Source organism: Phascolarctos cinereus, unplaced genomic scaffold (assembly GCF_003287225.1).
Source record: "Phascolarctos cinereus isolate Bilbo 61053 unplaced genomic scaffold, phaCin_HiC Scaffold_7;HRSCAF=346, whole genome shotgun sequence".
Classification (NCBI taxonomy): domain Eukaryota; kingdom Metazoa; phylum Chordata; class Mammalia; order Diprotodontia; family Phascolarctidae; genus Phascolarctos; species Phascolarctos cinereus.
In genome coordinates, this window is record NW_027556180.1 from 31,923,859 (window position 1) to 31,950,262 (window position 26,404).

At 38.4% G+C, this 26,404-nt stretch overlaps 1 protein-coding gene across 1 annotated transcript in view; it reads right to left on the reverse strand.

Moving 5' to 3' along the window:
* Positions 1 to 678: 678 nt before the first annotated feature.
* The window catches only part of SLC2A2 (solute carrier family 2 member 2), a 43,205-nt gene continuing 17,479 nt past the window's right edge, over positions 679 to 26,404 (reverse strand). The window contains exons 5-11 of the mRNA XM_020980376.2: positions 21,018 to 21,133; positions 18,630 to 18,792; positions 16,289 to 16,476; positions 13,630 to 13,734; positions 1,774 to 1,875; positions 991 to 1,194; positions 679 to 884 (exon numbers count right to left, since the gene is read on the reverse strand). Coding sequence (XP_020836035.1) covers positions 681 to 884; positions 991 to 1,194; positions 1,774 to 1,875; positions 13,630 to 13,734; positions 16,289 to 16,476; positions 18,630 to 18,792; positions 21,018 to 21,133 — 1,082 coding nt within the window. The 3' untranslated portion in view covers positions 679 to 680. The remainder of the gene's footprint in view (positions 885 to 990; positions 1,195 to 1,773; positions 1,876 to 13,629; positions 13,735 to 16,288; positions 16,477 to 18,629; positions 18,793 to 21,017; positions 21,134 to 26,404) is intronic.

Here is a 26,404-nt window from a genome sequence, read left to right on the forward strand (position 1 = left end):
ATGTGATTATGCTTATAGATTAATTAAATCTAAGCTAAATGCCTAGAGATAGATAAGAAAATAGACTTTTAACCTCCAAAAAAGCATGTTAAAATACACACGTAAGTACTGGAAAAAATGTACATGAGAATACAAAAAGTAATATTAGACCAATAAGAGAATTGAGAATGTCAGGAAAAGCTTTGGAGAGGGGGAAATCAAAGAAGTGAGACATGGGTCACACTTCTCTGCTGTGACATGGATCTTGTTACCACCTGCTTGATCCTGTTTTGTACAAGAGCTCTGGATGGGAAAATTCTGATTTACCCATGTCCAGATGCATACATATTAGCTGTGGCTTTAGATATGGTAATATTCCTAAGGAACCAATAGTTTGCCAGGTAGAAATAGCTCTTATGTATCCTTCTCCTGCTGTTTTCTTGGTCTTTTTGATCTGAGTATTGAAGACAACAGGGAAGAGAATATTAGGTAGGAATATAGGAATATTAGAACCTAATTGCCTGCCGCCCTAATATGCATCACTAGAGTCCTGTAAATAGAAGCAGCCAAAATCCCTTTTGGGGTTTTTCATGTTTCCTAAAAAAAATAAAATCATTCTTCAGTTTTTTGACACCTAGTTCTTTAGAAGAGTCATATCCAAAATAAGCTTTGCTTCCACATCTTGCTTCCTGGGGGTTCTTTTACACGTTGTCCTTGGTTCCAAGGTATTCTAGTTCAATGGTGGCTTTGGGTCCTTTAGGAGAATGCCCCTTCCTCTTACGGAATTCTGCAGCAATTTCTTCAAAAGACTTTCCTTTGGTTTCTGGAACTTTAAAAAATATAAACAGAGTAAAGCCGAGGAGCATCACAGAAAAGAGGACAAATACGTAGGGTCCACAAAATTCCTATGGTGAGAGAAGAAAAGAGAGAAACATAATGAGTCTCCATGGAGGCCTGCTTCCCCCTGGTGCTGATGTGGTCAACAAACTTGTAAAATGTCTGGCCTCTTACCGCAATGTACTGGAAACTCAAAGCCACAATGAAATTGCAGGTCCAGTTGCAGAAGGCAGCAATAGCAACAGCAGCAGGCCGTGGACCTTGGCTGAAAAATTCAGCTACCATGAACCAGGGGATTGGTCCTGGCCCAATTTCAAAGAAACTCACAAAGAGAAAGATTGCTGTCATGCTCACATAACTCATCCAGCTAAATTGTTCCTGGAAGAAAGTAGATGGAAATTTCACCAGTTAATGTCTTTTTTAATCTAAAAGTAGCCATATGCTAAATCCATGCCACAGAGATCTCTTGCCGATCTCTCTGAAAATTTGTTTTACATTCAATCGAATGGAAGGTTTTCTTTTCTGAGCTTTTGAGCTTCCATCATAAGATCTCCATGGTGCTTCCTGTGATGAGGACAGTCAACCCAGGCATGTTCTGAGCAATACGGCTGATTAGAAGGCCTAGGCCTGGTGTGATAAGCAGGTGGGGTTCCTGGCCTCTGAACTAGGTTGATCTTCATGACATCTTGAAAGTACTACCATTTCCATGATGCCCTCTTGGTCGTTCCCATATAATTTTTAGACATATTTACGCTCCCAACTTAATGAAATAATTCAACTCTCCTTAAAGTCAATTCTTCTCTTTTACATCTTTTATATACTTGACTTTAATATTTCCTCCTGCTTTATTCTCAAAGGTAACATCATATTTAAGAAATAAATAGGATACTTTTTAAAAAGCATATGTGTGCCCCTCTGTGTGACTAAAGAAAAAACCTTGACCAACATCAAACTCACCAACAACGCGAGTCCCACCGTCATAGCGATGGCGCATACAAGCATCCCTGCCGTGCCCGCCAGGAATAAGGAACGCCTGCCTGCTTTCTCCACAAGGAATACCTGGGAAGTTCAAAAAATTAAATTAGGACTTTTTAAGCTAGAAATGCTGTTATATGAGGTTACCTTACAATTATGTAGTGTTTTTGCTTCCAAGAAGCTTTAATGTCTATGAATTTATTTAATTCTTTAAGTTGGATAGGAGGAAGATAATATTTCTTTTCATAGATGGGGAATCTGAGACAGAGAGAAATAAAATTATTTGCCCAGGAATAGATGTTCCCAATAAATACTCATTTCCTACTTTTCTGAATGACTGGAACTTCTCTGTCTCCTTCACTGAATTCTCTTCTTTCTCTCCCCCTCTAAATGAAAGCATTCCCTGGAGTTTCTGTCTCCACACTCTTCTCCTTTCTGCTCTAGCTGTTTCCCTTAATGACCTCTCATTTGCTCCCATAGCTTCAGTGATCACCTGCAACAACAAAGCTTCCAGATGTATGTATTTTTCATTTGTTCCTTCTTTAAACATTTAATCAGTGCTTATTTTGTTTCCAAGGCCTTTAGGAAGATACAAAATGTATATGAGACCTAGCCCCTAGTGTCATGGAACTTATGATCTAGTAGAGGGATATGACATAAGCACAGGTAAATTGTAACCTACACTATTAGATGGTAAGCACATTAGAGAGTTGCTAAATAAAATGCCATATGAGTCATAGGGTCATCTGATTTAGAGCTGAAAGAGTCTTTAGAGATCATCTGGTCCAGCCCTCTCCCTTTACAGAGGAGAGGCCTTGGAAGGTGAAGTGATTGGCCAAGTAGCAGACTCAGGGTTTGAACCTAGATCCTCTCACTCTGAATCTAGGGCTCTTATTCAAGGAGAGTAAGATTACCAATGAGAGGAAGGGTCAAGGTAAGGTCATCAGGCAAAGCTTAATGACATTTGAGTTGTGTTTTAGGAATTCAACCACAGAAGAGGGAAAGGGAAGGTACAACATGAGCAAAGACATGGAGGGGAGAGAACCAGGGAGAACCAGGTAGAACCAGTGCTTCTGGGTTGGGAGGGGTGGAGAAAAGGGAATAGTCCATTATGTCTAGAGTCTAAAGTCTCTGGAGATGACTAATATGTGATAAGAATGGAAAATGGTTGTGTACAAAGTAACAGCAATGTTGTAAGATGATCAGCTGTGAAGGACTAAGCTATTCTCAGCAATACAGTGATCCAAGACAACTTTGAAGGACTTGTGATGAAAAATGCTATCCATCCCAATAGAAAAGAACTGATGGTATCTGAATACAGATTGAAGCATACTTTTTTTAAACTTTTTCTTGAGTTTTTTTTTTGTTTATATTTTCTTTCACACCATGACTATTACGGATATGTTTTGCATGCTACCCATGTATAACCTATATTGAACTGCTTACTTTCTCAAGGGGAGGGGGAGGGATAGAATTTGGAACTCAGAATTTTAAAAATGAATGTTGGAAATTGTTTTTACATGTAACTGGGGAAAAATAAAATATTTAAAGTGAAATAAAATTTTTAAAAAATGGAAAATTGTGATAGAATATTAAAAGTCTTAAATGCCAAGGAAAGGAATATGAACTTTAGTAGGCTTTAGGGAACCTCTGAGGATTTTAAACAAAAGGATGACATGACCAGATCTATGCATAAGAAATATGATTTTAACAGTGGTTTCAAAGATGGAGGAAGGGGCTGAGAGCAAAGCATCAGGGTCTATTAGGAAACTTTATTGCGACAGATCCCAAAGGTGATAATGAGAAGCTCTGTGAGGGTGGTAGTAGTGGAAGTAGAGAGGAAGGGAAGAGATCCAGAAGGCTTGGGAAAGGAGAAATGAAAAGGACTTGGGGACTGAATATTGAAGGTGAGAGGAAGCAGCAAAGGTAACATGAGAGATTGAAATATGGGAAAGAATGGTGGCGCCACATATAAGAATGTTGGATGAAAAGGAGAGGCAGGTTAGGGGGAAAGATGAGAACAAGAAGGAGTTTTGGACAGGTTGAAGTTCTGGTGGACCTGGTAGGTGATGATGAATTTTGGAGATGTGGGCTAGGAGTTCAGAAAAGAGATGCCATGGAGTAGTGGAAAGATGAGTGAAGTTTTGAGTCTGAATCCTTGGGTTCATCTGTTCTCTCTGGGCTTTAATTTCTTTATGTATAATATTAGGGGGTTGGACCGGATGACTTCTGAGGTTTCTCCCTGAACTAAGATTTGGGAGTTATTTGCATAGATATAATGGTTGAATGTATGGGAATGAAAATGATTGTCAAGGGAAAAGGTGTAGAGAGAAGAGAATCAAAAGGTATCCTTGTAAATATCTCCAAGAAGAGACTGGAAAGAGAGGGAGGAACCAGCACAGGCAACATAGAAAAAGTGAATATAGGGTTAGGAGGAGAAACAAGGTAGTGTGTTTTTGAACCCGAGGGGGAACACAGGACGCAGCAGGAGGGAGCGATAGCCAACACTCTCAAATGCTGAGCCATCAGGATGGAGGATGAGAACTGAAAATAAGAAATGAATTTCTTAATTAGGAGGTCACTTTTGAGAGAGCAGTTGCAGCAGTCAAAGGAGTGTGGCACGTATAGCAAGGAGTTAAGGATATATATATAGATATAGATATATATCTATATATATATCTATATATATATAGATATATATATAGATATATATCTATATATCTATATATCTATATAAATACATACATACATACATACATATATATATATAGATAGATATATATCTATATATCTATATATCTATCTATCTATATATATATGTATGTATGTATGTATTTTTCAAGAAGTTTGGCTGGAGAGAGATGGGACAATAGATGGATGGACAAGAAGGTCCAAAAGGAGGCTTTTTAAAAAAATCACATACTAATGAGCAAACAAAAAAGGAGATAGTAGCATGAAGATGAAAGATGCTTAAGAGAGGCAATCACTGATGGTCTAACATCATCTGCTATAAAGTGGGAGGTTGGAGGTGGTGTTGGGGAGCAAAAATGAGAAGACAAGCTTTGGAAGCCTTATCTCTCTCTTTTTCTTCTGACTTTCATATACAATTGTCTTCTGGTCATCTCCACTCAGATAACTACTAGTACCCCAAATCTTTCCCAATCCCAAAGGATCATTTTTGCTTCAATCCTGCTAATTTTCCTGACTTCCCCTTTCCTTTTAATGGTACCATTATTCTCCATGGCTCAAAATCTTGTTGTTTCCAATGACTCCTTCTTTTTCCATCCCTCCCATGGCCAAGTCCTGTCAATTTTACCTTGGCAAAATCTCTCACATGCAATTCTTCATCTCCATATCCATTACTATTACCTTATTTTAGGCTATCACTGTTTTCTTCCTCGGCTCTTAGAGTAGTTCTTTACCTGTTCTCCCTGCTTAAATTTTCCTTTTTTTTTCTAATTGATCCCATATTTCTGCCAAATTAATTTTCCTAAAATAAAAGTTTGACTGTATTATTTTGCTATTCAAAAACTTTGAATGGCTCCCAAATATTTACTGAATAAGTTCAAAATTTCTTAGCCCCCCAATTTAAGGTTCCCCCAGTCTGACTTTCCATCATTAATCCTAAAATTCTTCCAACCATGTACCCATGCTTCAGCCAATCTGGACTGCATGTTGTTGCCCAGATGTGCCATGTGTACTGTACTGCTTTTGTGCCTTTGCTTTTTCTGTTCCCTCTGTCTGGAGCCTACCCTCACCATCCAGGTCTGTCTGTAGAATTTGTAACTTTTCTTCAAAGTCCAGTTCAAATACCATCTCCCCCCTAAAACCTTAATCTCCACTGCCAATTGAGGTCTTTCCTTCTCAATAGTGCTTTGTTCTTACTGCATGTTTCACACTATACTGTGTGTTTTAGTTATTTCTGTATATATATCATCTCCCCCATTGTATTTTAAGCTTTTTGAGAGCAGGGTTTATCCACTGTAGCACCAACAATACCTCGCATGTACTAGGCACTTCAAATATTTGTTGAAAGCCTGAGTTAAATGGATCATGAACTGAATTAAATTGATTTTCACAGGCAACACCTTTCTCCCCTATGCTAACTGCCTCCAACATTTTATTCAGTTGAATTGAAAAACAAAGTTCAGACACTGTACATTTTACTTTTCCTGGTTGATTTTCTGTAAGTTCCAAGCTTGTGTTAAAAAATTGTGAAGTTTCCATTTACCCTGATTTACGCATAAGCTCAATGATAGAAATCCCCAGGATTTTGTCTAGAGCACAGACCTTAAATTCTTGAGTTAAACATGTACCAGTTTTTCCAGCTCACTTTCCCTGCTGTTGAGTTAAAATGTCAAATTATGATCATTGGCATATCAGCATTCTTAACCTGATCCATGTATCAGAAGCATAAAGTTCTGAACTTAACTAGAGCAGCTGAGTGTACCTGCTGCCACTTCTGATGAACTCTTCCCCTGAAGGGATGGAATTTAGGGAATGCTAATTGACAGCTCTGTCAACTATCCTTCTGAGTATGTGTGTAATTGAGGTCTTTCCTTTAAAGATAATCTTTAGAAGGTATAATTGGCCAAGCCTACTGTTTTTGAATGGAATAATTTCCTGTCAGGTGTTGGGGGGCTCCCATTGTGAGGGTCAGTGAATCACAGAAGGGAAATCCTTTGTATGAGTATTCCAAAATTTAGTTAGCATATTGAGTGGGCTCATTAACCTCTTGGTAAGTCAGCCATACTGAAATAAATACCTAGAGGGTAGGGATTGTTAACTTTTTTTGTGCGTCATGGATACACAAAATTGTATGGATATATGCATATGGGCACACTGATTGATACACTGATTGATATACTGGCAATCAATCTGGGAAAGTCTATGGAACCCTTCTCTGAATGATGTTTTAAAATGTGTAAAATAAAACACATAGCATTACAAAAAATTATACTTACTAAAATAAATTTTTAGAAAGTTTATCAACCCTCCAAATCTATCCATGGGCCCCTGTGAGTCCACAGACTCCAGTACAAACCTGTGTTACAGTCAGAAGTTCTCAATATGTACTTTTGAGAGTTGTTGGATTTGAGAGATGCTAAATAAACTATGTAAAGGTTCTTCTGTTTTATATCGCAGAACCATTATATCTGAGTTTAGAGCAGATGTTTTTAAGCTTTTTTATACTATGGATCATTTTGGTAGTCTAGTGAAGCTAGGCTCCCTTTGCAGAATAATGTTTTAAAATGCACATTTTTTTAAAATCCCAAAGGATTGAGAAGGAAACCAATTTAAATATTGAAATACAACTATCAACATATTAAAAAAGACAGATTCACAGACTGTAAACTAAGTGCCTGTTTAGACAAACTCTTCAGATAGATGTAATAATAGTCTTTTGAAAATCACCAAAGGGAACGAATTTGTAGAAAAGAATAAAAATCATAATCGAGTCTTGCTGGTATCCTAACATTGTCCTAACTGTGATTCTTTTTATACTTTTCTATGTTTGTTGGTATTGTTGTTACACTGTAGCAAAAGATAAAATGAAACTGTTTCCTTGCTATGTTTACTTAGTGCTAATTCCTTCTAGTTCTGAAAGTAACAAATCTTGTATCCCAAGACTGAGCTCTGTTTTCAAAATAAACTCTAAAATCCATGTCAAGTGAAGGCAAAGTGTTTCCTTGAGCTAAGTGGGAGCAGTCACCACCTAGATGCATGTGAGATGCATATAAGAGGTGGGACATGGAAAAATCTACTTTGTCTTCCAAGAACAAGCTCACAGGTTTAATCACTTCTCAGTGATTAGATTGAGGCTCCACACCCTTAGGCAGTTAACAGAGACCACCTCCAAAGCCCAACAAATATTTTGGGGGTGTAGTGAATTCTATTTTCTCTTTTTCATTTAATTTGATTTTTTCCCCAATGAACATCTACTTTCTCTCCCTCCTATCACTCCAATCCTGGAAAAAAAAGAAAAACAAAATTGATGTAATAAATATATGTAATCAGGAAGAAAAATTCCTGCTTTGTGCATATCCAAAAAAAAAAATTCTTTCTGGGGCAGCTAGGTGACACAGTGGATAGAGCTCCGGCCTTGGAGTCAGGAGGACCTGAGTTCAAATAAGATCTCAGACACGACACTAGCTGTGTGACCCTGGGCAAGTCACTTTAACCCCAATTGCCTCACCAGAAAGCAAATTTTAAAAAATGCCATTCTGCCCCTCTCTGTCAGGAGGTGGGCAATATACTTCATTACCAGTCCTCTGGAACTATGGTTGGCCATTGCATTGATGAGATTTCTTAAGTCATTTTTTTTTTTTGGTGAGGCGATTGGGGTTAAGTGACTTGCCCAGGGTCACATAGCTATTAAGTGTTAAGTGTCTGAGACTGGATTTGAACTCAGGTCCGCCTGACTCCAAGGCCAGAGTTCTATTCACTGCACCACCTAGCTGCCCCTCAATTATTTTTTAATGCCAACTTCCAACTCTACTTAACGTTTCCACGTTTCCAGTTAAAAACTTACTCTGATACCTCATCTTGCCTTGAATGTCAGAGTCTGTATTGATAGCTTTGAAGTCATGGACCTGAGATCAATTCCTACTTCTGATATCTCCTGCATGCCCTGGGCAGCCTTCTCTGAGCCTTTATTTTCTCTTTCTTAAGATGAGAGTATTAAATTAGATTTATTCTGAGTTTCTTTCTAGCTCTAGATATATGATTAAACTGCACATTAGTATGGACTTATCTTAAATCTTACCATTTCCTATATACTATCTTCATATTTCTGAACTGAAATTCCTCTCTTTAATAATAACCTCTTGTCCTTCCATCTTATCCTTTTTCTCATTCCTAAATCTATTCTTCATCTTCATCACAGTCTCAAATCCCTCCATATGTCCTAGTTTCCCTAGTTTATCACCCTTGCTCTGGTTTTACTTTCTACTGTTTGCATTCTTGACCCTATAATTAACCCATTCAAATATGTGCTGGTCTCCATCTTTGAATACACTGCCCTTTTATACAATCTCCTATCAAATCTTGCCAAAACATGACTTTTTGTTGCCACCAGTACCCATCCACCCACTGACTGTTGTACTGTCTACTCTTGTACTGTTGAAGGCTGTTGGAGGAAGTCTCACCATCATGTTCACTGTGTCTGCCACAAATTTCAATCCCAAATGGACCTTCATAATTGCAAAGCAATCTATTTGTTCTTCCCTGATTGACACTTTATCACACTTTCCACTCCAGTCACGCTATAACTTATCGCTTATATTCTCCTAATTCACTACCTCCTCTTCAGCAGAGGATTTCATCTCCTACCTAACTGGAAAAACTGAGGCTATCTATCCGTCATGATCTCCTTCTTCTCCCTACTACACACACACCTACCAAACACATCATCCTCCATTTCCTCTTCTTACTCCAGTGCTTGAGCAAGAGCTGACCTTTCATCTCATTAAGGCAATCCTCCAATGTTTGTGCCCTCAATTCCATTCCTTCTTGTCTCTTCTGGTAGCCTGCCCCTGTGATCATCCTTTGTTTCTAATCTTCAACCTCTCTTTATCTACTGACTCCTTACCATCCACACACAAACTTGTCTTAGTCTTTCCCTTCCTTAAAACCAAACAAACACTTTATTTGATCCTGTTTTATGCTCTATTTCTCTTTCCTTTTATGGTCAAACTCCTAGAAAGAGTTATCTGTATTGTCTGCCTCTACTTCCTCACCTTTAATTCACATCTGCAGTTCACCTTAATTCACATTCTGCAATTTGTCTCCCAACATCAACGCTATTTGACTATAACCATTCTCTGTAAGGTTACTAATGATCTTTTAATTGTCAGGTCTGATGGCCTCTCCCCCATTCTTATCCTGTTTCTCAAGCCCTTATCCTTCTTCGGAGCTCCACTCCCACATGCCTGATGGATAGTTCCACTGCATATCCCATTGAAATCACAAACTCAATAAGTCTGAATGAGAAATCGCTCAGAACCGCCCATACCTACTTCTCAAAACTCCCCAGTTTCTGTTGAGGATACCATAGTCCTTGCAAGTCACACAGCTTTACAGTCTTTTAATTATCCCTGACTCTTTTAAAAATGCTTTATTGATGCTCTTTTGTTTCTTTGGTTTTTCTGTCTCTCACTCACTTCTCTCTCTGTCTCCTTTCTTTTGTGTTTAGATCTTCTCTTTGCTTCCAGTTGGATCCTACTTTGTATCATGCTTATCCATGTAGGTATCCATTACAGTAGTATATGATTTTAGTAGGAGCTAAGGCGGAACAATTTTTCATCTCTATATTCCCATCTCCCTGAAAGCATCTTGCGACACTTAGGTCTTAATAAAAGAAATTGAATTGTGCCCTCCTCCTGTGGGGTGAGTTATCTTCTTGGGTGCATGTCTTCTTTCCCCAACTCCATATTTCTCTGCAGTTCCCTGAAGCGCTTAGTGCAGGGCCTTGCATTTAGTAGGCCTTCAATAAATAATTGTTGATTGGCTCCCGAGGTTACAAGGTAATAGCCATATCAAGTGCCATTTTTGTGCTTCTCTTTGAAATGAAAATATTGAATTATGAACAGTTTCTCTTGACTTTTTTTTTCTTGCCAATGGCCCTTTGGAAGATTTCATTATGTAGCAGTCATAATAGAAGACTATAATGACACTGGCATGAAATGCTCAGGCTCTTCTTTTCCTTTATGGAAGCTCCTTGGGCCTTCATGGTGTTTTATTCCTCTGAACTCATGGTACTTAGCATTTGTGTTACTGAATTTTTTCCCCCCACTGAATTCACCTGAATTTTCACTTAACTCTTTATGTGATTATGCAACTCACTTAAGCTCTCTAACCCTCAGTTTCCTCATCAGTAGAGTGGGGATGATATCTATAGTGTCTACCTCACAGAACTGTTGGGGAAATCCAGTGAGGTCAAAGAGGCAAAGTGATCTGCACACTTTAAAGTGCCTCACCAATGTCTGCTCTTATTATTATTCCTTTCACTCTTGATTGAATTCCAGTCTCCTTGAGGTCAAGAATGGCATCTCAAACAGTTTTGTATTCCTCACCCCCAGTGTCTAGTAAATAGTAGGCACCTCCTAAATGTTTTACTTGATTGAATTTTACCTTATTTAAGGGTATGACTTCAAAATGACTAGTTGAAAAGTGAAAAATTTAGGCAAGCCAGTTGTGTGGCTTCATTTAAATAAAAAATTCAGATATTGATTGACTTCAACAGTTGTTTTTCTTTAGATGAATTGGTTCAAATGAGTTTCCTCTGAACACTCTATGTCCTTTCGTGCCTTATCTTCCTCCTTGTCCTGATAGAATTGATTCAAGAATTATTTTATTTTCTGATGTGAACAGGCTTAATTAGCAAAATACAGAACACCATGAAATAAGAGCCTCAAGTGAATCAGCTCAGTCTTCATTTGCAGAGTCTAATATCTAAGTATTGTTTCAAATGGACTATTAATCACAGCCTATGAGTAACCTGGCTACTTTCAGGATGTTAGAAATCATGTGATCCCTTCCTCTTGTTCACCATAACTAATTACTCACCAAGTTCTGTCAGTTCCTTCTTCATAATATCTTTCCCAGGCTGTCCCTCTTTTCCATTCCCACTTGTGCAGAATCTCATTGCCTTACATCTGGAAAGCTAAAACAGCTGGTCTCTGACTCCAGGTTCTCTCCTCTACCATCCACCTTCCTAAAAGAATACTTTCGTCAGGGTCAAAAACGTAACTCCCCATTACCTAAAGAGAAAGTCCAGCTTTCCACAACTTGGCACCAACCTACCATTCTAACCTTATCTCCAAGTACTGTCCAAAATAACCCTTTGTTATAGCCAATATCTTCTGAACAGTACATGGGCATTCCTGACACTAACTCTTTGCTCATATCATTTGCCTAACCTAGAATTCTCTATCTTCCCAACTTTCTTTCTACTAAAAATGTATCTACCCTTCAAGCACCATCTCATGTCTTATCTTCTCCATCAACTTTCCCTGACCTAGACTTCCTCCTCTGCTAAACCACAATAACACTTATTGGCCACTAGGGGGCCCAGGGGCCCAGTAGGCTTGCATGGGACTTAGAGTAAGGAAGACCTGAGTTTTGAATCTCACCTCAGACACAAACTGGTTGGTAACCCTGGGCAAGTCATTTAACTTCTCTGTGTCTCAGTTTCCTTATTTGTAATATGGTAATTATAATAGCACCTACCTTGTAGGATTGTTGTGAGGATCGGATGAGTTAACATGTAAAGTGCTTTGTAGGCCTTTAAATTGCTACAGAGATGCTAGCTATTATCATCTGTACTTCGCAAGTTTTTACTTGTTTACTTACTGAATGGCTAAGTGTGTCCAGGAAGGCACATTACTCTTTTCAGGTTGGCAGGGAACCACTTAACACCCTAATCTCTTTCTTGAACTCCTGTCCTGCATCTATGTGATGGTGATGGACAGCTCCACCTGGATAGTCCATCATTTTTTCTAATTCAGTTTATTCAAAATGGGACAGATTATCTTTCCCACTACATTTGACCCTGAGGGCACTCCATATCCAATCATTGTACAAGTCTTAAAAGTTCTATGTCCTCAACATCTCTTAAACCCATCTTTTCTTCACTCAAACAGCCACCATCTTACCTCAGGCTTTCATTACCTTCATTTTGGACTATTGCAATAACCTTCTAATTGACCTCCCTGCCTCTTCTCTCTCTGTTTTTCCTTACAGTACTTCATATTTTCCCATTTTTTATCTCTCTCTCCCCCCACCACCCGATGAATGTAAATTTATTGTACCTAGTACTTGTTATTCTTTTATTTTTGTCCAGACCTGTGATTTCATAGGTATGTGCAGTTCCTTTCCCAGTAAGGAAATTTCTTCTATGAATGAAGATGGACAGCTGTTGAGTCTTAGAGAGTTAGTTATCTAGGACCCTGAGAGTTGATGTGATTTGCCAAAGGTCACATATTCAGTATGGATCGGAAACAAGACTTGAACCCACATCCTCCTTATGCAGAGGCTGGCCTTGTCTCCGCTATATTATTACATCACTCTTGCACATATTAATTCCTTAAGTGTAACTGTCTATTAAATTGAATCAAATTCTCCAAAGAGTTAAGTTGTATTATGGTTATAGATACATTTCTTGGTGCCTTGATGATTTTCTTCTTTCTCTTCTCTATGGTATAAAAATGCAAGATATTTCTTATAAGATTCATAGTAGTATTACATTAAAGCCATTTGCAGGTTGGTCAATGGTTTGCATGCTTATGGGGTTGGAACTGAGGGGAGGGCTGTTGTTCCTTCCTCACCTGCCCATTCTTCATTTCTCTATGTACTTCTCTGTGGTGAAGTCACTGTGAAAATTCCAGTATCTTTTTCCCATTCCTAGAAACATATTCGGTGAACCTGGTTAAATGGATCCTCTGGCTGCTTTCCTTGACTGTTAGTCTCTGATAAGAGCTACAGTGGAATTGGTTGAGTTTTAATTTAAACCACGCCTCAGGAAAAGGATTATCTGATTTACAGACTCACTTAAAGAACTTTAGAGCTGGGAGGGACCTCTGGAGTACAATTAGTCCGTCCTTATCGTACCACAGAAGCTCAAGACATTCCAAGCCCTAGACTGAGCAAAAAGTTTTAAAGCACAGTGAGAATTACTGATAAACTTGCTTAACATTATCTACATTTGACTAAGGGGGGGGAGTGTTTTTATGACCTTTTTACTTCCGCAAAAACCCCTTGCACCTGAACAAAGTCACTGACTTTTTTTTTCCTGGAAAAAGAGAAAAACACACTATTTATCTAGGGGTGTTTACTTACCGAGGCAACTGTGAAGATAGTGTTCACCACTCCAACCCCAATTGTCGCATAAACGGGTTGTCCTACACCAGCTGTGCGGAAAATACTGGTGGAATAATAAAAGATCTGGGGGGATAAGAAAATAACCCAATTTTATTAACTCAAAGAAGATGCTTGTAGATTCCCCTAGATCATTAAGGGTGGGGAGAATGGTACTGACTTGACTACAAGCTTTAAAGGGATTAATATTTTGAAAGTTCAAAATTTTTAAATTTAAGATAGATCTTTTAAAATTTATAGAATTGTTTCATAAGTTACCACTAGTTTTTCTGATACCAATATTTTTCCAATGATGCTGTACACTTGTAAGTCATGGAATATCCCAATCTTCAAAGAATTGAAATTGTGGGTGATTCAAAGGGCAACTGAGACTATAGAGTAGTGGTAAGAAGGTTGAAATATATTACCAGTGATGGTTTCCACAAAAGAAGTGGCTTTAAAATATTATTCAGAATAAACAAATAAACAAAATAAAAATAAATTAAAGTTAAATTTTTTTTAAATAAAAAATATTATTTAGGAAAATAACAAGATTGCAAAAGGAGATGGGTATGTCAGATTGAGAATGGAGCATAATAAATGGACATCCTGAGTCTGCTCTGGCCCTCAGAGGATGTTAAAAAAAAAGGTAGGAGGCTGTGGATATAGACATTCTAGGCCCTGCTCTGGTCCCCAAAAAATGTTTAAAGAGGTAGAGGAAGACACTGAGCACACTGGGCCAGCTTAGGGGACAACGTGGACAGAAATCATGCAGGATGAGAAGGCAAGGATGGGCTGTAATCTGGATAATGTAAGAATTACCCACTAAAAGGAGATCATGGATCTATCTACAAAATACTTTGTAAAAACATGGCACCATCAGGACTTCTAGAAGGGAGCTAATAATTATACTCTAGCCTCCTGTTCCTAGGCAGATGTTATAAAATAATCTTCCATCAAGTAGATTCCACAATTCCCTTAGCATTTAACTAGTCTTATTGCAAAAGTCCGTCATCATGTTTAATGTGAACCTCCTCAGCTAGAATCCAGTCTAATGACTCCTGTTCTACTCTCATTGCAATTAAAGAAGCCTTCTTCTGAGAGGCTTAAGAAGAGTTATATCACAATTTCGCCTTTTCATTTCCTAGTTAACCTGTCTTATTTTTTTCATCATTCCCGACAGGCAGAATTCTCAGAGGGAATGAGCCTTAGGGAAGGAGCCTGGGGCAAATCACCCTGCTGAATAGTATTTAAACATTTCTATATAGGTGAAATCAGCTTCAAATGGTAATTAAAGGAAAAAGGAAAGTACAAAAGGGTGACATGCTGCCAAAGAATGAAGCATGTAGATGAGTTGGAAATTGGATGAGTGCAATGTTTATCACTTGATTTTATAGATCTATCTCTGTGTTTGATTATAACAATATATAAAACTATGTTTTGAAAGAAATTTAATTCGAATCTTAAATCCCCCCCTTCCAAAGAGCATTTCCATATACTCAGTAGGACACAAAGAGAGGATTCTGTATGAATCCATAAATTTTCATTTTATACCACTTGTTATATAATATATTCTACATATTTTCAAAACTGTTCACATATAAATATATAGGCATGTAAATATACATATGCACTTTGTATAAATGTATATGTGTTCATATATGTATATATTGTATATACTTATAGCGGTATATACTGTGTATATATGCACATATACTGTGTGTGTAATGTACATGCTGCATGTATATGCAGATATATACTGTGTATATACACATATACATATATACCATGTATATAATGTGTATATAGGCATATACTGTGTGTGTATATGTATATACTGTGTATATATATATATATACATATTCATACACATATGTACTTTGTATATAATGTATATATTGTGTGTATATACAGATACAGACTGTATATACACATATACATACATATACATTGTATATATAATGAATATACTGTGCATATATAATATATAAGTGTATATATAGGTATATACTGCGTATATACACACATACAGGTGTATACATAGATACATATACACATATATACTCTATATGCATGTACATACACATAGATACATGTGTATGTATGAGTCTCGAGTCTGTTTGATCACCAGCTCTTTTCCTTTTTTCCATGAGCTCCCAGCTGTATCCTGTAGTCACTGAGAACCCCAAAAGCACAGATTCAGAATTTTTCAAATTTGATGTACCCTAAGGATGTCCATTATTGACCATATTTTCTAATTCTTTGACAAGGTCTCTTTTTTCCTTTTATTGGACCAATTTCTGTAGTAATGGATGGAATGTGAACCTGTGTTAGACCTTTTTTTTCCCTTGCTAACTAGAAAAAAATGATTTTTGTCGTTAGAATGTGGAGTGGACATCCCTATCCCCATCTCTGGGGATATTTGGAAGTAGTTTCACATCCTTCTTTTGGAGGCAGGTGGAGCCGACATTCACCAATCATTCACCACTCTTTCTATGACAGCTGTGCTTTCTTTTGTAGCTTTTCTTCCTTAGTATTTTTTTCTTTCTCTCCATTAACTTTGATTCCCCTTTAGGTAAGTGCCATTTTATTTGATTACATCAGGAAATGTGGGGTGTGGGAATAACATTAGGAAACTCACTCCATTGATTCCAGAAAACTGCTGAGCCATGTGTAACATCAGAGATATCAGTATGGGCTGCCGGTAGCTGGCCATGGTGAAAAGCTGAATTATGGAGACTTTCCTCTCATTTGCAGCTTCTTCTTTTTCTTTTTTCATCTCCATGATGTCCTTAGCAGGGTCAGAGACTCCTCTGAGCCTTTTCAAATCTGTTTCAAAGGTGATCTTTTATCAGTCATCTCTTGCACATTATTTTAATTATGTTTATGGAAAATTCATACTGCTCTATGACCTTACTGAAATTGCCTAATTGGAATTTTATTTTATTTGCTAAACTATGCCTAGAAATTTGGAAAAGGTAGAACATTTTGCTGTATTTCATATTAAGGAGAAAACCTCCGTGGTCTTTGTCATAGAATCTTAAGGCTCTGAGTGACCTTAGAGATTATTTAGTCTGGCCTCATTTTTACAACAGAACAAATTTAGTTTACTTTCATAAGCCTAATGTTGCTAGGTTGGGCCTGGACCCTTTGATTTCATTGTTATAGAGAACTCACAACCAGGAAATTCCATCTGTAAATGCAGATCAGTAGCTGGTCAGCAATTTATAGTATTAGGTTGTTAGCTGTCTGGTGGAATTGAGGTTAAATGACTTACCCAGGGCCACACAGCCATTATGTAGGAAAGGCCAGATGAACCCAGGTGTACCTTGCTCCCAGACTGACTCTATTTACTATAATATGCCATTCCTCTCTATGCTTAGCTTACTCTGACTAGTTATAATAATAGCTAGTATTTATGTAGCACTTTAAAATCGGTAAAGCACTACATATATATTATATATATGTATATACACACATATCTATTTTGATCCATACATGTGACACACACATATAAACACACACACACACACGTGTGGAGAGAGAGAGAGAGAGAGAGAGAGAGAGAGAGAGAGAGAGAGAGAGAGAGAGAGAGAGAGATATCCTCACAACAACTCTGGGAAATAGATGCTATTATTATTATCATCATCCCCATTTTATAGATGAAGAAACAGCCTGAGAGCCATTAAGTGACCTGCTTGGTACCATACAGCTAGTATGTGTCAGAAACCAGACTTGAACCAAAGTGTTCCTGATACCCAGGCCAGCTCCCTAACCACTGCGAAACACTACCTCTCTTTGTTTGTCTTATTCATGTCTGAACATAGAATTATATATACAGTAGATTATCATTGTTCTGAATTGTTGGGCTGAGGGAAATAAAAGGGGGAATAAGACATGGTCCTCATGTTAAGAGGTTTGTAATTTCTGAAGGGACAAAACAGAGTATAGATTTTGTGGAGTGGCTATGGTTTTGGAGGAGAGCCACCCACGCTCCCATTTGGTCTCTCCCTTATGACCTCAGGATGGCTGGGTGATACAGTGGGCAGGGGGCCAAATTTGGAGTCAGGGAGCCCTAAGTTCATTTACTGCCTCGGACCATGTGACTGTAGCATCTTAGCCCCTCTCAACCTCAGTTTCCACATCTGTAAAATGAGGATAATAGTAGCATCTACTTCCCAGGTTTGTTGAGAGGATCTAATGACCACATATAAATAAAGCACTTTGTAAATCTTTAAACGATCCATGAATGCTAGCCACCACTTACAAAATAATTGACTTGAGTTAGGGGATGCAGTCTGTGGTCACAGAACAGTTTTTCCTCTATGTAAAACTGGTTCATTCAGGGATCGGATAAATAACAAATTTGATGTCATCAGTTCTATGCCCAAACCCAGCAATCTAACAGGCCTAGAGCCTTTCTAATCAGTACTAAACAGGAGTGTGAAAATTCAACCTCTGCCTGTCTGTCAGTTTTTTGGAGGGATATATTGCCTGGTATTTCATGGTCTCAGAATTAGAACCTAAACATAGACATTAGTATAGTAACAAACTACACTTTCATTTCCTGGACAAGTCACTCTCTTTGCCTCAGTTTCCTCATCAGCAAAATTGGGGGCTTGGACCAGAAGGCCTCTAAGATCCTTTCCAGTTCTGAATCTGTAATCCTCTAACATGAGAAGAAATCTCAGATAATGAAAGCTTGGCTTATATACTTAATGACACATATATCTGGGATTATCTTTGGGTGGTCAGTTGTGGTTCATGTGAATATTTGCAGGTGACGAACTACATGCCCCAATACAATTTTCATTGCTTGGTGCCATCTTCCATCTGGGATCATAATTAACCATTTGTTTTCATTTGGAGGAATCATTGTCCAGTTATGCTCATGTATGTAGTGTTGTGCCTACAGACGATTTTCCAAAAATAAACACAGAAGAACTCAATTAGGAGAAAAACAGAGTAGTTGAATGTCTTACTCATTTTGGCTTTGCGCTCCTCTCCCAGCTTAATGTAAAGGTAGCTGGGGCTCTCTGGACAGAAGAAGAGTAACAAACATTGAAGGACAGCAGGTACCGCAGATAAGCCAAGCAGTACAGGCCACATGTCAGCGTTGCCTAGGATAAAGTCAAGTCCAATGACCTGAAAAAGATAGACCCACACTGTATTAATTATGCAATAGACAGAGGCCATTGACTAGTAACTGCTTATTACATTAGCAGGTCATCTACCTGCAATATGTCAGCACATATAAAGTAGAATCATTTTACTAGTATGCTCTGCTGTAAGTGAAGCTGTGTTGGAAGGGACCTCAGAGGCCCTTCTGTCTACTCCTACTCATACACCTGAGTCAGAATCCCCTGTACAGGTGGTCAGCCAGCCTCTGCTTGGGATCCCTAGGGTGAGTGAACCCACTATCCCCCAAGAGTATCTCATTCACTTTTGGGTAGCTCTAATTATTCAGAAATCTTTCTTTCTTTTTACTTTTAAAAATCAATTTCAAATTGACTTCTTTGTAACTCCCACCTTCACCTATGATGCAGGTAAGTTAGGGACTGATTATCTCCAACATAAAAAGCTTTAGAATAGATTTTTAAAAATTAGAACATTTAAAATGTTTAAATGTAGGAAAATTTAAAATATTTTTCAAGTGACAAATTTTTTTACTTCAACATAACTTTTTGGGAACATGTTGATTGTGCAAAGCAAGGCATAGCTGTAATGTTTATGCAAACATCATGAAAAACTTAATTCCTATGGCAAAAAGTTGCTAATTTGTTCCTTTGATTTGGTACTACTTACATCCCAACCCAACTCCCAGCCTACCAATAGATATGGTGCCAGAATAGGAGACCAAATTTGTTCTTAGTCAATGCCCTTCCTTCTGGGCCTACTATGACCTTGATGCCGAGCTGTGGGAATTGAATTCTTCCCTGAGTTTTCCTTTTACCAAGCCCCCAGCATGAAATTTAGCTCCTGTAGCTGGACTCCATCTTGTTTTCCCAGGTATAAATCCCTGCCTGATGTCTTAGACATGTGCTAGTCCCTCTAGGACTAGGGTTTTGCCTTACTCCCTTAACTCTCTCTGTTGATTCATTGCCCACATGGACTTTGGGCTGTAACTGACCCCCTCAATAGTAGGTCTTCTAAACCTAGGGTCTATGAATTTTCAAAAAAATATTTTGATAACTATATTTCAGTATGATTGATTTCTCTTGTAATCTTATGTGTTTTATTTTATTCATTTAAAACCATTATTCTTAAAGGGGATTTTTACCATAGGCTTTACCACACTGCCAAAGGGTTCCATGACCCAAAAAGCTACATTCTGCCTGCCTTCTGAGACCTCCTACTTGACTTTTCTAACTACATACCCCTCCTCCCATCCCCAATCTATCACTGACTCTACTCTTGGAGGTCTCCCAGGACTCTGAGTTCCAACATCATAGTAATATTCTTAGGTAAGGATGCTGTTCTTTTGTTCTGGTGGGGACTTAGTAGCCCTCCATACTTAGGTATGGCCCCTCTATTTCCTTTTTCTTAAGGATTTCTTTAGACTAACTCTGTTCTACCCAATGGACGACAGAAAAAAGAGGGACAAAACCAGAACTGATAACACTGTATAAGGTGCATGGAATTGGAAATTGACAGGTCCTAACAGAGGCCTGTGAACACCAACAAAAATGGTGCCTTTCAGCTCTCAGAATCAGTCCTTTTTGATGCTAGAGAGATCTGGATAGTTGACTTCCTTCTTCGAGCCTTCTATTGTTTAGGAGGTGGTAGGATTACAGATTTGGAAGCCACCTTGTCCATCCCCTTCATTTACTGATGAAGAACGTGGTGTCCGGAGAGGGGGAGTCATTTGTCCAGTATCTCACAGGAGGTCGGTGGCAGAGCCAGTATTCAAACAGGGGTTCTCGGACTCCAAGTCTGCTCTTCCCACTGACTCTTCAGGCATCTCTCTCACAATGTAGAGAAAATAGGCGAGGAGTGGGGAGATCATGAGTCTAGTTCTGATTGCACATGACGTCAATTAGCTGAATCACTTGCCTTTTTGTTTTGGTCGGTCTGTCTGTCTGTCTGTTTATCTATCTATCTTCCCATTGGCTGATTGGATATACTACTAAATGTACCACCTACCTTAGAGTACCAAACAAAAAATGTGAAAGGATTTTTGAAAGATGGAAAAGCACCATACACTGTAAGTTACCTTTTCTAGAGAAAAAAAAACAACCAAGTTGAGAAAACTCTCAGATCTAATCATCAGGTCACTAGATACCTAGTTGCTATCTTGTGACCATAATTTCTTATGTTTTCACCAAAATAATCACGATTAATTTAATCACATTGTGACTATTGTTCTTTACCTGACTGACAAGAATCCCTGTGACAATGGCCAGCTGGTGCAAGGTACCCAGAGCACCTCGGAGAGGTGTAGGAGAGATTTCACCAACATACATTGGAACAAGTCCTGATACCAGACCTTTATGAAATAAGAAGACATTGTGCACTTAACACAGAGTTTGGCCAAATGAGTGAATGAGATTTAGTGGAACATATTGTCCAGTGTTTAGACACCTGTCTAATATGTAACTATATTAGGAAATACAGCCTTTAGTAAGAGGTAGTCCTCAGTACTCTGCCATGAACTTAGGGTAGTTAAGAAATATCTGTTGGTGATAAACTAATACATGTTTGGTTTTGTGTTTCAAAGTTCCAAGCATCATCATTTTATGTTCTATCACTTAGTGCTGTGCCTGGCACATAGTAGGCACTTAATAAATGCTCACTGATTTACATTCAAAATTGTATTCAGTAAGTTAACATACTTAGGCACTATCACAGAACCTTAGATTATCTTCATAAAAGAGACTAAGAAAATTCTGATAAATTTCTTAAGATCCTTGAATGCAAATGTTATCTCTAATTTTAGAAATGGGGAAAATAAGTAAATTGTCTAATATTCTTCAAGTATAACAAAGTTCACTAAATTCAAAGTGTCATGGAGGTAGTTAAGTAGTTTCATGGAGAGAATACTGAACTTGGAGTCAGAAAAGACCTGAGTTAAAATCCTGACTCAGATACTTGCTAGCATTATGACTGTGGGTAAGTCATTTATCCTCTCTGCTTCAGTTTCCTCTTCTGTAAAATGGAGATAATAATAGCACTGGCTATCGTGAATGACAGAGGAGATTATATATCTAAATGTTTTATAAATCTGAGATGGCTGTATAAAAGTTAGCTCTTATTATTACTTTTAATAATAGATTTAGACCTGAAAGGAATCTTTTTTCTAAATATAAATTTATTTCTTTTTAGTTTTCAATACTTCCACAAGATTTTGAGTTCCAAATTTTCACCCCATTCACCCCTCCCCCAACCCAAGATAGCATGCATTCTGAATACCCCTTCCCCTAGTCTGCCTCTCTTCTATCTCCCCCCCTTCTCTTATCCCCTTCCCCTTCTATTTTCCTGTAGGGCAGGATAGACTGTACCCCATTTCCTGTATTTCTTATTTCCCAGCTGCATGTGAAAACATTTTTTTAAACATATGTTTTTAAAACTTTAGGTTTCAAATTTTCTGCCTTCCTCCCTCCCTGCCCACCCTCATTGAAAAGGCAAGCAACTCAATATAGGTTATACATGTGCAGTTATGCAAAACACTTTCATAGTAGACATGTTGTGAAAATACTAACTCTATTTCCCTTAATCCTGTCCTGCCCTCCCATTTATTCTATTCTTTCTTTTAACCCTGTCCCTCCTCAGAAGTATTTGCTTCTGATTACCCCCTTTGCCAATCTGCCCTCCTCTCTATCATCCCCCTGCTCTCTTGTCCCTTTCTCCCCCTATTTTCCTGTAGGGTAAGACAGATTTCCATACCCAGTTGAATGTGTATGTTATTCTCCTTAAGCCAAATCCTATGAGAATAAGATTCACTCATTCCCTCTCACCTTCCCCCTTTCCCCTCCACTGTAAGAGCCTTTTCTTTCTGTTTTTTTTTGTGAGATAATTTACCCCATTTTACCTCTCCCTTTATTCTTCTCTGAGTATAATCCTCTCTCATCTCTTAATTTTGTTCTCCAGATATGACCCCTTAATCTTCAACTCATCCTGTGCCCTCTATCTATCTATCTATCTATCCATACATACGTATAATTTTTTTTCTTCCAACTATCCTAATACTGACAAAGGTGTCATGAGTTATAAATATCATCTTTCCATGCAGGAATGTAAACAGTTCAACCTAAATAAGTCTCTTATGATTTCTCTTTCCTGTTTACCTCTTCATGTTCCACTTGAGTCTTGTATTTGAAAGTCAATTTTCTATTCAGCTCTGGTCTTTTCATCAAGAATGCTTGAAAGTCCTCTATTTCACTGCATGACCATTTTTCCCCTGAAGGATTATACTCAGTTTTGCTGGGTAGGTGATTCTTGGTTGTAATCCTATCTCCTTTGCCCTCTGGAATATTATATTCCTTTAATGTAGAAGCTGCTAAATCTTGTGTTATCTTGATTATGTTTCCACAGTACTTGAATTGTTTCTTTCTGGCAGCTTGTAATATTTTCTCCTTGATCTGGGAACTCTGGAATTTGGCTACAATATTCCTAGGAGTTTTCCTTTGGGGATCTCTTTCAGGAGGAGATCTGTGGATTCTTTCAATTTCTATTTTGCCCTCTGGTTCTAATATATCAGGGCGGTTTTCCTTGATAATTTCTTGAAAGATGATGTCTAGGCTCTTTTTTGATCATGGCTTTCACATAGTCCAATAATTTTAAAATTCTCTCTCCTGGATCTATTTTCCAGGTCAGTTGTTTTTCCAGTGAGATATTTCACATTGTCTTCTATTTTTTCATTCTTTTGGATTTGTTTTACAGTGTCTTGAATTCTCATAAAGTTACTAGCTTCCAATTGCTCTATTCTAATTTTTAAGGAAGTATTTTTTTAAATTTTATTAATTTATTGATTTATCAACAATCACTTCCATATGCTTTTGAGTTGAAAATTTTTCTCCCCCTTTATCCTCCCCCATCCTCCCCAAGACGGTGCACAATCTGATATAGGCTTTACATTTACATTCCTATTAAACATATTTTCACATTAGTGAAGTTGTAAGTAAAAGTTAAAACCAATAGGAGGAACCATCAGAAAGATGAAACAAAACTCAACAGAAGGTAAAAATAAGTAATAGCGATTCGACTTCCATAATTCTGTCTTTGGATGTGGACAGCATTTTCCATCCTGAGGCCTCTGGAGATGTCTTAGATCCTTGTAATGCTGAGAAGGGTTCAGTTTAACAATATTAGTCGTTGCGTAATGTGGCTGTTATTGTGTACAAAGTCCTCTTGGTTCTCCTCACTTTATTCAGCATCAGACCATATAGGTCTTTCCAGGTTTTTCTGAAGTCAGCCTGTTCATCATTTCTTATAGCACAGTAGTATTCCATTACATTCGTATACCACAACTTGCTCAGCCATTCCTCAATTGATGGGCATCCTCTCAATTTCCAATTCTTGGCTACCACAAAAAGAGCTGCTATGAATATTTTTGTACATGTGGGTCCTTTTCCCATTTGTTTGATCTCTTTGGGATATAGCCCTAGAAGTGCTATTGCTGGATCAAAGGGTATGCACATTTTTGTAGCCCTTTGGGCATAGTTTCAAATTGTTCTCCAAAATGGTTGGATCATTAAGGAAGTATTTTCTTCAGTAAGCTTTTGGACTTCCTTTTCCATTTGGCCAATTTTGCTTTTTAAGGCATTCTTCTCCTTGTTGGCTTTTTGGACTTCTTTTGCCGTTTGGGTTAGGCTATTTTTTTAAGGTGTTATTTTCTTCAGTATTTTTTTGGATCTCCTTTAGCAAGCTATTGACTTGTTTTTCATGATTTTCTTGCATCACTCTCATTTCTCTTCTGAGTTTTTCCTCTACTTCTCTTACTTGCTTCTCAAAATCCCTTTTGAGCTCTTCCAAGGCCTGGGACTGATTCATATTTTTCTTGGAGGCTTTGGGTGTAGGAGCTTTGACTTTGTTGTCTTCTTCTGGTTGTATATTTTGATCTTCTTTGTCACCAAAGTAAGATAATATAGTCTGACTCTTTTTGTGCTGCTTGCTCATGATCCTGGCCAATTACTTGAGTTTTAAACTCTTTGTTAAGGTAAGAGTCTGCTTCCAATGTGGAGAATGTACTGTCCTAAGCTTTGGGGGTTTGTACAGCTGTTTTCAGAGATACTTGTAAATTTTCAGTTCTTGCAAGGTGGTATGATAAGGGGTGAGGTGTTTACTCCTTTCCTGGCCTGTGCTCTGGTCTATTAGTGACCACAATCACTCCTTTCTGTCCTGGAACTGTGAGGATGGTTTCCTCTGTACAGCTACTACAAGCTCCACCAAGCCAGCGCTCCTCCTCACCCCAGGACCACTGTCCAGAACTGTGATCCAACATCCAAGTGCAGGCAAAGCAAGAGATTCTTGCCTCAGCACTGGCAAAGAGATCCCTGCAATCCCTCTCTGATCAGCCACTGGATTCCCCCTCCATCTGTGGGCTAGAAGCTCAGGACGCAGCTGCCTCCCCAGGGCCACACTCTTGGGGAACTGGAGCTGAGACCCCGCATTCCTCTTCCAGCAGCACCACAGAAACAGACTTTTCCCACTGACCTTCTAAGTTGTCTTTGGCATTCGTGGATTGAGGAGTCTGGAAACCACCACAGCTGCTCACGATTCAGTCCTCTGAGGCCTGCTCCAGGTTCGCTGTGGCCTGCGCACCCACACCACACTGAGCTCCCCTCCCTGCACGGCGCCATGTTCCTTTCTGATCAATCATCCAGGTTGTCTTTGGCTGGAAATTTGTTTCACTCTGTCTTTTTGTGGATTCTGCTGCTTTAGAATTTGTTTAGAACCTTTTTTTATAGGTATTTGGAGGGGTTTGGGGGAGAGCTCAAGCAAGTCACTGCTTTCACTCTGCCATCTTGGCTCCACTGCCTGTAAGAAATCTTAGAGACCATCTATCCAACCTCTTCCTTTGACAGTTGAGGGCACCAGGGGCCAGAGAGGTCAGGTGACTTGTCCAAATTTCATCAGGCAGTATTTGACAGTCAGGATTTGAATTGATGTTTACCGACTCCAGGTGCTCTGTACCACCCTACCACATGCTATGTTCAATGATGTCAATTTAGTGAACAAGAATTTTCAAGACAATCCCACAGAAGAATTCTTCTCTGAGTGATTGCCTATAAATCTCTGCTATCAAAATGAATCAATTTCTTGTATTCAGAGGGACTGGTTTACAGAGTCTCCTCAGGATACTCCCTGCAGACGGCTTTATAATCTCCTGATGATCATGCTGTCAACATTAGACCTGCATTTTTTCCTGAGTTAGATGTGATTTGATTGTTTTGCCTTTGGCTCTGTTGATAAGGAAGAAACAGTGACTACTCTCTTTTTGACGTATGTGTATCATCTAAGCAGAATAAAGTTCATTGATATGCCATTCCTATTCTAAAGCACAGAATCTTTACATCTTACTACTTTATTTTAAACATCTTTTGGGGGGGGGGCAATCGGGGTCAAATGATTTGCCCAGGGTCAAACAGATAAGTAAGTGTTTGAGGTTAGGTTTGAACTCAGATCCTCTTGATTTTAGAATTGGTACTGTATCCATTGTGCCACCTAGCTGCCTCCACCTCATTACTTTGTTTGTTTGTTTTTGTTTTTTCGTCTAGGCAATGGGATTAAGTGACTTGCCCAGGGTCACACAGCTAGT